At 39.6% G+C, this 12,932-nt stretch overlaps 1 protein-coding gene across 2 annotated transcripts in view; it reads left to right on the top strand.

The window, feature by feature from the left end:
• RYR2 (ryanodine receptor 2) overlaps window positions 1-12,932 on the top strand; it is a 390,793-nt gene that overhangs the window by 304,979 nt on the left and 72,882 nt on the right. For both annotated transcript variants that reach the window (XM_078383124.1, XM_078383125.1), the window contains exons 72-77: window positions 197-289; window positions 2,093-2,263; window positions 3,095-3,154; window positions 6,760-6,894; window positions 10,701-10,813; window positions 11,805-11,901. In XM_078383124.1, the coding sequence (XP_078239250.1) occupies window positions 197-289; window positions 2,093-2,263; window positions 3,095-3,154; window positions 6,760-6,894; window positions 10,701-10,813; window positions 11,805-11,901 (669 nt within the window). The remainder of the gene's footprint in view (window positions 1-196; window positions 290-2,092; window positions 2,264-3,094; window positions 3,155-6,759; window positions 6,895-10,700; window positions 10,814-11,804; window positions 11,902-12,932) is intronic.

Genomic DNA, 12,932 nt, shown 5'->3' with positions numbered 1-12,932 from the left:
CATCGTCAAATGAATAAGCCCCATTCAATCATCGTTTTGCAATCACAATAGCGATCGCAAAAAACTAGTTGTCAAGCTATTTCCTCATCTAACGAGGTAATTGTCAAGCTGGGCACCACTGTATATTAAGTATAAACTTATTGTACATGAAATGTAATATGTTTAAACTATCTCTTATCTGTTTATACCATTTCAGAACTTTAAAAGAGAAGAACAGAACTTTGTTGTGCAGAATGAAATCAACAACATGTCTTTCCTTATTACTGATACAAAGTCCAAGATGTCCAAGGTATAGAAGGCTACAGATCTCTTTCTCTCTCTCTCTTTTTCTCAATGTATTGGTGAAAACATTCCTTTAGCATTTTCAGTGAAAAGTAAAAAATGTTTGCATTCCAAATCTTTTTGCATCAGATTTTCCAAGGGTTGTATTCTTCTGGTTTGGAGATCCTTTTGTCTCCTAACGCTATCCCTTTCAAATGTCAACTCCATTCATAATCGTCATCATGTTTCTCAATTTCCTCTCCATAATTGTATTATCCACTACAGCAGTAGGCCATAAATTAGCTTATGTGGCACAGAACATCCATAAAGATGTAACAAATATTAACACATTCTTAATCTGTGGGAAGGAGCCATCAGGAATAGCAGGGGACAGAATAACTTTATCATGCCTTTCCCCTTTAGCTCCTCCCAGTTTTTGTTCTCCTGCCTTGTCCTTTCCTCACTAATTTTTCTTAAATAATGCTTTTTGGCTTTTCAGCACTTCTTCCTCTACCTATCTTGAAGATTTATATTACATGAATAGCCTCCTTTGGGAAATGCAAGTTGGTCTTTGTATCATTTCTACCAACCTTGCTACCAAGCCTTCTTGATTTTCATAGCAAGGTGGATTAAGACTTGTAAATTTTGGGGTGCGGGGGTTGTGAGGTTTCAAATGTCTCAAAATGTGGGCCTGCCACAGCTCATTAACTGAAAGCAAAACTTCAGTTGTAGGCAGAACTTAAGTTAGAAAAATCTATTTCAGTTAAAGCTTTTAGTTATAGACAAGAACTTAAACAGTATTTTAATCCAAAAATACAGGAGCTCATAGTCTTATAAGGCACAATCAAAAGGCAGAGAATGCATCTCTAAAATACCAGAATTCTTAAAAGTAAATGTACAGTGGTGGCTCGACTTACGAAATTAATCCATATCGGAACGGTGGCCATAAGTCAAAATTTTCGTAAGTTGAAGCACCATTTCTCATAGGAATGCATTGAAAACCGATTAATCTGTTCTGTCTGATGAAAAAAAATATCAAAAAGAGAAAAAAAGGAAAATAAACAGAGCAAGTCCCATGCTGGGACTGCCAAAACAACAACAACAACAACCAAGAAACAAAACAACACAGAAACATAACCCCCCCAGCCCAAACCTACCCTCCAAAACCCACCCAGAATAACTTTTTAAAAGGAAAAAGGAGCACCTTACCCGTCTGAAGCCTCCTCAGCCTCCCAGGCTCCCCCGCTGCTGTGACCGCCGCCACCGCCTGAGACCTCCCAGGCTTCCCCACTGCCGTCGGAGGCCTCCCAGGGTTCCCCGCCGCCGTGACCACCACCAACAGATTGCATCTCTAATGGCAAAAATGACCAACATCCATAGTTCTGCAGGCAGAAGGAAAATGGCAAATTCACAGCACCTAGTTGCTTCTAATTGATAGTCCCTGCTCAGCTTCTTCCTTGTGTGCCATCTGGATGGTAGAGACTACTCTGTCAGTGGCAGTTTGCTAGTGTGAATTATGCCATTTCTCTTCCAGCAGTGTAAATATAGAACAAGATTTTGATCAGTGTTCATGTAAAGAATGACATTACGGCAATAAAGTAGTCGAGAAACTGCAATATTTGGTAGCATGTCGCAAACAAATCAGTCTACATGCATATAAAAGAGGGAGCATGAAGAGAAGAGAAAGAAGTCACATGAAGTGGGTGGATGTGGAAAAACTTTATTGACTTCACTTTTAATATGCAAAGTAATTCACAGTTGGCTTTCAGAAAAACACTAAGGGTTGTTTTTCTTGTTTTACAATCTAAAATGGATTGTTTACGTACTGCAGGCAGCTGTTTCTGATCAAGAAAGAAAAAAAATGAAACGGAAAGGTGATCGATATTCAACTCAGACCTCCCTTATTGTGGCAGCTTTGAAAAGACTGCTACCAGTTGGACTAAATATTTGTGCACCTGGTGACCAAGAACTTATTGCACTGGCAAAAAACAGATTAAGTATGGTAGGTTCACTCTCTGGATCTGTATATAAAATTTGAACAGCAGTGAGATGTGGCCTCATATGTGTCCAATAGCCTTTTTTATCCCCTCCATCTATTATTAATTCCTGTGGACAGTCTCTTCTACCCATAGTGATAATGGTTCAGTAATTCTAAAGCACAATACCTTAGGTACAATTGTCCTTGGTGTAGGTAAAGTTATCCTGGGTATCCTCTGCACTGAGAACTGGAGAAACTGTTGCATTCCTATTATCTGCAGACTGGAATTAGATCTAGTCTAAAGGAACATTATTTTGCAAAAGTCTCAGACTATAGAAGTACTCAGAAGAAATAGGGCAAAGCTAGTATTGGTTCTGAGTAGAGAAGGGTGCTGAATTATTTGGATCTCTAGATCTCTAGATCCAAATATCTCTGTGTGGCAGCAGAGCTGTCGCACATCCACTCAGCCCTCCCCCATTGCAGCTAGTTCACTAATCTGTTGTCGCATGCTGCTGGGCATCCTCATGCTGTGGCAGTGCACCAATCAGCAGGCCCACCCCACCTCCCCCAGCAGCTGACCACTCCAACAAGGAGGCAGGATGGGTATTCTCTCTGTGCATGGCAGTGACACGCTTTTCTATTTCTGAGTCCTTCTCTACTTCAGTGCCCTTCTCTACTTCTCATGCAAATAGGCCTGGTGCTGTAGCTGTAGCTATAGCTACTGTATATTATTGCACTTCATAATATGTCCCCCAAAACTGTAGTTCTCTTTTGACTAGCAGCAAATATAAATTAAAAGAACAAATGTGCAGAAACAATAAAATGCGTCTTACACTTTTTTAATTTTCTTGGCAGAAAGACACCGAAGATGAGGTTCGAGACATTATTCATAATAATCTTCATTTACAGGGCAAGGTAATTTTCAAGTATCATAATTTTCTTTGTCACATTTTCTTTTAAAGATCTCTTTCTGGTAGTGGATATACCTTCTGCATATTTGGCATTTATTATGCAAACATTTTGTCTTTTAACACTCTTTTTGCTTTCTCCTGGTTAAATCCTTTCAGAATGTCCATTTTTGTTTTCTGTTCAGAGTACCTTACCAGTGTATGGGCAGTTGTTCATCTTTACCATGTTTCAGTTACTAGTTTGTATTTCATTACTGTGTTTGCCCATTATGTAGATGCTGGGAAGGTTCTGTATTGCAGCTGTTCCGCACAGTCACTGTAAAACAATGATTCTGAAATGTTGGTTCCCCAGATGTTATTGGAAGTGCAACTCCCAGAATCCTTGAGCATTGGCAATGTCAGTCAGGGCCTGGGAGAGCTAACGTCCAATAATAGTTGGAATTCAAATTTAAGACCATTGCTGTAACATAAAAGACCTTGCTATGAACATTTTGCCTGCTCTGAAAATTTGCTTTATCAGCACTGTGTGGGTTGGGTTGGGTTGGGTTGGGTTGGTTGGGTTGGTTGGGTTGGGTTGGGTTGGTTGGCTGGCTGGCTGGCTGGCTGGCTGGCTGGCTGGCTGGCTGGCTGGCTGGCTGGTTGGTTGGTTGGTTGGTTGGCTGGCTGGCTGGTTGGTTGGTTGGTTGGACAAACAAACTTTTATTCCACTCCATTGTGCCAGAACCCTCTCTGGGCGGTTTGCAATGTAAATTATACAAGGAACACTTTGTTCTCAGGGAGCTGGGAACCCATTTTACCTACCTCAGAAGCATTGAAGACTGAGTTAACTTTGAGCTGGCTACCTGAATCTGTTGAGATCAAACACAGGTCGCAAGCAGAGGCTTGACTGCAGTTTAACGACTGTGCCATGGGGCTCATATAGCAGGGAACAATAGATAAATATTTTTGTATGCATATTTTTAAAAAATAGAATCAATTTCAGTTTTATTTAGACTGGAGTCTGCTTCAAAACATTTATTTATTTATTTATTTATTTATTTATTTATTTATTTATTTATTTATTTATTTATTTATTTATTTATTTATTTATTCGATTTTTACCCCACCCCTCTAGACAACGTCTACTATGCATGAAATATAGACTTAGTTTGCAGTTGTATGTGTATCTGAATGTTATCTATACATGAATGTCAGTGTGCGCGCAGGCACGCACACAGCCAATGTAGAGAGAGTCACTGTAAATGGGTTGAGTGGTAATCAAACATTTATGAGTAACGTCCCCCCCCAAACACTATGTGACAGGTCAGTTAAAGCTTAAATGTATGCACAATTTTATATTTAATTGAATTATCACAGATTGGGAAGGAGCATGTGTTTTGGGAAGAGCATAGGTTTCACATTCAGAAAATCCCAGGTTCAGTCTATGCCGTCTGTAGGTATTGCTGGGTAAATGTCTCATCTGACACCTTGAAGAGCAACTGCCTGTCCGGATAGACTGCTGGACCAGTTGTACAGGGCAACAACCCTTTTCTCCACTCTTCATTTTCATTTTCCATGCCCATTTGTCTAAATATAAGTGACGAAGGAATCTGATTTCACTTAGTGCTTCTTTAACTTGTATGTTGAAATGTATGTAGTATATCATTGTTCATCATTGCATATATAATGTACACATGATTTCTTAGAAATGTTATTAGCTTAGGAAACCTGTCCATTGCAAAACAGTCTTGATTCATATGCTTAGTGCTTTGCTCAGTTGAAACTGTGAATTATATACAACCAAGTCTAATTTATATAGACAGTGAATTAATGATCTGAAAAATATTGGAAAACCTGACCCCAGTACGAAATGGGTTCATTTTTAAATTGCATAAATTACATGCCTCACATTAAAATACAGTTTTCCCCACCCCCAACTGCTCTTTCCCTACTGGGATTTGCAGCTACATCGCATAGGAAGGAACAATAGTGAAAAATGTCATCAAAGTCTTCCTTCAAGGATCTCAACTCAGGCCCTGAATATCAAGAAGTGCTATGTAACAAACGCCTCATACTTGATATACAATGATGGGCATATAAGTGCAAATTATTATTCTGCTTATGTTTAAAAAGAAGTTGATTTTAATTGGTTATTTTGGCCTTTTGAAGTAACTAATATGTGATAGCTTAAATTGCTCATTGAAGATTTGAAATTACAAACTAGATGTATTGACCTTTTTTATGAAGGAGTCTGCAATTTTTATATGTTGTTAGACTTTAATGAGCGTAGAAAATGAATACACTGGATATGTGCAGCAAAATGGAGTCTGTACATCTGTAGCTAATATTTACATCTATTAGGGTCCAAGGAGACTCCTTGGAGAAGACCCCTTGGAGAAGACTCCTTGGAGAAGACCTTGATGTTAGGAAAGTGTGAAGGCATGAGGAGAAGGGGACGACAGAGGATAAGATGGTTGGACAATGTCATTGAAGCAACCAACATGAATTTGACACAACTCCGGGGAGCAGTGGAAGATAGGAGGGCCTGGCGTGCTCTGGTCCTTGGGGTCCCGAAGAGATGGACATGACTAAATGACTAAACAACAACAATCTATTATACATCAACAGCTTTCCATGAAATGGCTCTTTCACAATGCTCTCAAACAATCCATAGTGGACCAAGTGACTTGTAACACAAGATAACCAGACCTCTATCCATGTATATATGTCACTCAGAACTTGTATATTTCTCTTTGGAAAATATTTAGCTACAGCAGTAAAGGTCTATCTACATTAGCCAAAATGCAATTTAAGTGACAATGAGCCCATGACAGTCATTTAAGTTAGCAGGTCGATGTTCTGAAGGACACCAAGCTGCTGGAACCTATCACTTCCCGTCCATATTGTGTATTTCACTATTTATTAAAGCATTTAAAGATGAAGAGGATCTTAGCAAGACTAAATCAAACATAGTTTTGTTATAAAAGATCATTGGCCTACAAGCAGTGGGAACATTTCTGGCATGTGGATGACAAAAGCATCAAAGAAAGAAATCAGTGGCTGAAGTATAATTATTGAAAATTGTATTTTAAAAATGGAAAACAACAGAATTCCTAATATCAGTTTATTAATCTATGACTTTGCTTGTAATAATAAGATTATTTACAAGAAGAAAACCTCATAGTAAGCAGTACATTGCAGTGGATACTGTTTTGTAGTTTTATGACCATTTTTTTACAAATTAATATTTGAGTGCAGAATGTAAACAATGCAGTTAAAGAGTCTGTACAGTACAGTACAGTAAAGCAAATGCACAGCACATTGTGAATCTTGATAATTATGCTATGATGCTGTAATTGCAGCTGGACCTGTCAAGAATAAATATATATATAGAAGGGGAAGTGCATTTTGTGTTAATCCTAGCAGCAGCAGTCACTGCCTGACTATTCATCTACAGTTAGTCATTCGGGGGGGGGGGGTAAAAAATGGGAGATGGCTTTAAGGGAAGATTCTGGGCAAACTGAATTGTCCCCAATCATTCTGCATAGTAGCATTGGATACGGTTGAATATACTTGTACCAGTACATTATTCTTATTCATTTAACATTCTATATAAAATGTTTTCTTCTGCAGCTTGAAGATCCTGCCATTAGGTGGCAGGTGGCCCTTTATAAAGATCTACCAAACCGAACTGAAGTTACATCAGATCCAGAGAAGACTGTGGAACGTGTTTTAGATATAGCTAATGTACTGTTTCATCTAGAACAGGTTAGATAATGTGACTTATTTTTTTATACTTTATGTAATTCATGTCAATAATGCTAATAAACTAATTATGAATGTATGAATACAGTTTATTCTAGGGAAGCATGTTTTTTGCATAACTGCATGATTGATGGGGAGGGTTGAAAATCAAAACTTGCATTAATGGGGCCATTGAGCACATCATCAGCAATGAACATGATTTCATATTCTTTAAAGAAATAAACTGATGACTGCAAATCTTCAGCTGGTGGTGGGAAATATAGTACATTGTGGTACTGGTGCAACTGGTGAAAGTAATCCAGTGGAGAAATGATGAACACAATAAGACTGAGTTTGCAGTGATGTTGCTGCAGCAGATGGCCAACATGAAGACAGCCAGACCCAGCCATCCTCCATGTATCACAACATACACACAGCATATAACAGTGCTAGAGTGCCCCAGTCCAACAGCCACAGTAACAATCTGAATAGAGCATGGGGAAGGGAATATGCAGAAGGAAATTCAAGACTTGCTTTCCCACTCTTTGTGTGTGCTGGCAGCCTCTTCATCATGCCTGCATATGACTCTTTGGCTAATCATGCTAGTGGAGCAGAACAGAAACAACTCCAGTTTCTGGTTGCAACTAGGATACCCTTTAAAATGGTTGCTTAATTGTAAATTGGCATGTATATATGTCCCACTGATTTAGCAATTTGGATTTAGGCCACAGAGCTTGGCTTGCATGTAGAGTGGAATGTGGGGAAAGGGGAAGAGTGTTAGAGTATTTCCATTTCCATAGTGTTCACAGTTTTAAAAATATCACATTACTTCAAGTGACATGTTTAACTTTGTATGTGGTTTGCTTTGACTCAGGTCACAAAGATTAACGTCTATGCAGGCGTACTTTAAAGCTTGCGGAGCCCAAAAGGGTTGAGGATAGTATGCTAGCTCCATCTCTTCTATCGTCTCTTTAATCAAGGAATGTAGCTACCTGAACAGGAGGAAGTTGCTATACTTGAATAGCCTCTCTGTCTGAGTGAGATTTTGGGAAACGGGCAGTTGGGCTCGTGGGCAGAAGCTGCCTGGCCACAACAGCCTCTATCTCTGTGAACACTTGCATTACTGGCATTAAAAAGATGCAAGGGAGGTGGTGCTAGTTTAATTCATGCAGTGGGCATGGACTCTACATGCTTTATAGCAGGGGTCAGGGAACTTTTTTACCTTTTACCCCCTAAAAACTTATATACGTTGAGATTACCCCCTTGATTTGAAAGGGAGGATCTCGGTCACACTTGGCCAGTTGAGCGCTGCCGCCAAAGCCTTGCCACCCGTGCTCGGGGTGGCCACTGTCGTCTCCTCAGCAAGGAGGGTGAGAGGCTCTGCCAGGCCTGGCTGGCTGGTATGAAATCACTGCTGAAGGAAGCCATGTGGCCAGACGAGAACCACTGCCGCCCGACGGGCTCGGACAGGGATGAGGCGTGAGGCAGCGTCCTGGTGCCGGAAGGCTGAGCCTGGCCTGGGCCGCTGAAATGGCTGTGCCAGTGCGTGGCCCCCTCCACCCTGATCCACTTCTCCAGGCACTGGAAGGAGAGGCTCCCCTGGCCAGGTTGCCCGGGCCTCACTGTCCACCATGGCCGGCCCATCGCAGGCCGCCATCCACCATGGCTCGGTTGCAGCTGGGTCGGAGAAGGGGGTGGGAGGGGGCTATTGGGCAGCAGGGGACCCCCCTCCGGGCAGAAGAGGAGGAGGAGGAGGGAAGGAGGTTAGGGTTGCGTCCTTATTACCCCCAGGATTTTTGTTTTTATCCCATTTGGTATAATTTACCCCTGTTCCCTGACCACTGCTTTAAAGCATGACTAAATAGAGTTCTACTGTAATCCTTTCCGGACAACTTTAATCTAAACCCTTTCTTTCACCTACATCTGTAAACTAAAGTGCATCATTTGGTCTTTCAGTTTTTGCTTTATCTGTTCCTTTCCTTTCTTTTATTATTTCCAGAAATTCTCTAATCAGGGCCGGAAATTTTTCAAAGTGGGAAGTATAATTTTTTTTTCATATCACTAATTAGGCTCACCATGGGTTTGGCTGTTAATGGTTTTCTTTACCGATTTTTATGTTTTGGTCCCTAACTTATAATTTAGATAACTGTTATTAAAATGTACTTTCTTATGGCAAGTTTGTTTCACTTTTGTTTTTTTTAAGAGTTTCTGGCACTCAGTCTGTTTTTCACTAAAACTTGTTGTGCACTGCACATTTCCCCCCCTTTTTAAAGAGAATGTTGTTTGATTTCTTTGTCTGATTAAGTTATTCTATTCATAACCCAATATGTGTTTCAAACGTTTAATATTCTTATACATTTCTTTTCAGTTGGAGTATTAAACAAGTACTCTTTTCTTTCACTTTCCAAAAGTCTTCATTATCAAGTGTTTTGGAGTAGTATAATGGGCTTTACAATTTGAAAAAAAACCCTCTATGAATGTTTGGTAAATTGTTTCACAAGCAGCCTTCAACACTAACAGTTTCTGTTCCTCATTGCCAAAATTAATGAGTGGCCAGGCTATTTATGCTGATGTTAAATGTAGTAAAATAAATAGAAGCAGCAAATTGCTACTAGTTAGTGAATTGTTGCTTGTATTCCTTGTTGCATTTCATCTCATGCAACTGGTGCTGAATAAGAAGTAAGTGTGGTAGCTTGTTAAAGTATATTCGTCCTTTGAGTTATTATGATGCAGTTATTCTGGTATACATACTCAGTAGAATTCTTGCCATTCTTTAATTTATGGGGAAAGGATTTCTTTCCATGTGCAGAGTGAAACTTCTTCATGTTCTATAGATTCCTGTATCAAACAGTTATGGATTAGGTGGCTAGACTGTGTAATGGAAATCTTGCAGCAGCACAGTATTAGCACTAAAAAGGAGTTGTCCCGTTCATTACAGAATATAAAAACATGAAAATAACAAGTAATCATTCCATATATTAAGAGGTTAAAACAATCATAAGGCCACAAAAATAAAAATTAATAACATTCAGCAACACTGCTGTCAGACTTTTGTTTGAAGATAAATCTTTCTAGTGTCTTTTCTGCCTGAACACAAATAAGGAAGACATAGAAGCCTACATAGGGTAGTTGCTGCTATGAAATTGCTCTTGCACGTTGCCACTAGGCCTGCCTCTGGAGGCGATGGCACATACAGAGATGCAGAAACTTGAATTCTAAAAACAATATGTAGTTAAATTGTTTATGCCTATTTGTGTTATTGGTCAAGAAACACAAGTTGAAAGATGCGTTGGAAGCCACATAGGTTTTTTTTTATTAAGGTCACAAAATTCTTGTTACCATTTTTAAAGGCTCATCATTTGCAGCTAATACAGGCCGAAATCCTGTTGCTTATCATAAGTCAAATCATAAACATTGGGGTCGTTCCTTCTTGGTAAACAAGCAGTCCCTGCCACAATTCTTGGGGAGGCACATGCACACAGGCTTAGTGCAGGGATGCTTTATTTACCCAGGAGGAATGGACTAAAAGTTATACTTTGACTTGCACTAAGCATTAGGATTTCAGCCATAATAGTGTGGTTTGCTAACTGATTCTGTGCATTTTTTGTTCGAGATCTATGTGGCTAACACTTGTAGGTCACTGCATCTTATCAGCTTTGTTTTAGATAATTATTGAGACAATGCACTTTAGGTTTAGGACTGCTCAGACCAATAAGAAGCTGGCATTACACTTCACTGTTGTATCTATGAGGGTTTTAAATAGTATTTTAAAAGTGATATTTAAAATAAGAATTGACTACATCTGATTTTCGTTTTCATTCGTATTCTAGGTTGAGCATCCTCAGAGGTCAAAAAAAGCTGTATGGCATAAACTTCTATCCAAACAGAGAAAAAGAGCAGTGGTAGCTTGTTTCAGAATGGCACCACTTTATAATCTTCCACGGTATGTGTTACCTCAGAAAAGTAGAATGGAGTACACACAATGCACATTCTCTTTCAGAAGCATTAATGCCGTGGAAAAGATTTGCTAACACTGCCGTATCAAAAATATGTACTCTAGTGTTACTAGTCTAGTGTTATGAACACAGTGATTCTGCATGCAGATCATTTAAAGATATCACTGAGAACCCCAGGATGTTGTTCTTATGTGGCATGAATTTTCCTCTGACTTAGGGAAGACCCTATGAATGAGTGATCTCCAGAATGTTCTATCATTAATTTCCCAGCTCAGCTCTTACACATTAAAATCCATGTCTTCATTTGTGGAGCCAACCCATCCCATAGTTGGTCTTCCTTTTTTCCTATTGCCTTCTATTTTTGCCAGCATTATTGCCTTTTCTAGCAAGTTGTGTCTTCTCATGAAGTGCCCAAAGTGTGATAGCCTCGGTTTTGTCACATTTTCTTCTTGGAAGAGGTCAGGATTGATGTGATCTAGGACAGTGGTTCCCAGTCTTGGGTAACCAGATGTTATTGGACTATAGTGTCCACAAACTCTGGCCAACACAGCTTGTGGTTTAGGCTTCTGGGAGTTTTAATCCAAGATGGGGAACCAGGGTTGGGAACCAGTGAATGAGATTTCTTAACTTGGAGCAATTGGCTGCTAAAAGTTACACTTTTTGCATGATTGTGCAACAGGACTTCAGCCAATAATTCTAAATAAACAAACTTTTAAAGCCTGTTTAAATATGATTCTACAGGTCCTGCTTCGAAATATGAAACATTTTAAAATTCACAGTAGCATGTGTATAAGACAACAGCAAACATAAAAATGGTAGAGTAAAAGACATGCTTATTTTGAGAGGGAATGTAAATTGGGAGTTTTGTGTAATATTGGCTCTACAAATAAAAATGTGAGATAAGATCTGTCTGCCAGTGTGTCTGCCTGTTTGTCTCTCTCTCTCTCTCCATAAACAAACTTTCATTTTCTCTCTTAGGCACCGTGCTATCAATCTTTTCCTTCAAGGGTATGACAAATCTTGGGTAGAAACAGAAGACCACTATTTTGAGGATACATTGATTGAAGATTTAGCAGTAAGTTTGGAATGCATAGAATTTGAAAGCTTAGTGTATTTTATGTGCATTTACAGACTTGCAGTGGTAGCTGCTAAAGATAGCAAAAGATGGAATTTTCCAGTCATTCAAGATCAATGAAGGTCTTGCCACAACAGCAGTCCCTTTATTTTGGATTTGGACATAGCACAGAAGTTCAGAATCAGTGTGAGAAATTATTAGTTTGCAAACCGTTCCTCTTTTAGGCTGAGGAGTCCACCTAAAAGAGAGATTAGAGAGGGTTTATTCTCATGCCCCCACAGCTCTGTTATCCCTTTTTTCTAGTGACTTATGTCCTCTGCCTTAATGAAAAAGTGTGCCACATGTGGTAAGAAAAACTTGTAAGACTGGTGGTTGTTGTAGATTTTCAGGCTGTTTGGCTGTATTCTGTAGACACTGCAGACTGTAGACACTGCAGACTAGAAAAATTGGCAGTAGTTGAACATGCCCTAAAACAAGCTGGACATGAAATTCTATTTCAAAACACAGAAGTACTGGAGAACACCAGCAATCATTATGTTAGACTGCACAGGGAAGCCATTGAAATCCACAAACACCAGCAGAGCTTCAACAAAAAAGAAGTCTAAAACTCAACAAAGCCTGGCTCCCAGTACTGAAAAATACAGCCTGCAAAAGGTCAACAAACTCTACCCAGCCACAAGGACTGGTAATCACTGCACACTAAAGACCAGCTAACGACACCCATCAATCACAGTGACAGATCATCTCTCCCCCTTATCACAACAATACACCCATAACAAAAAACACGCTGGTCACCATAATCACCCAATCTCCTGAAAAGGACAAAAGCTGATCCCATAGCTATAAATACTCAACTATCCTACAAAACTGCATCAGAGCACAGAGTATTGACTCCTGTCCTCTGACGATGCCAGCCACAGAGACTGGAAAACGTTAGGAAGAACAACCTTCAGAACATGGCCAAAGAGCCCAAATAAACTACTACAACCAATGCAGCAGGTCTCGATCATACAAACACATTCATCCTCGAT

The sequence above is a fragment of the Pogona vitticeps genome, chromosome 1 (genome assembly GCF_051106095.1).
Source record: "Pogona vitticeps strain Pit_001003342236 chromosome 1, PviZW2.1, whole genome shotgun sequence".
Taxonomy (NCBI): domain Eukaryota; kingdom Metazoa; phylum Chordata; class Lepidosauria; order Squamata; family Agamidae; genus Pogona; species Pogona vitticeps.
Note: the sequence above shows the minus strand (reverse complement) of the source record. Positions and strands in the feature narration are given on the sequence as shown.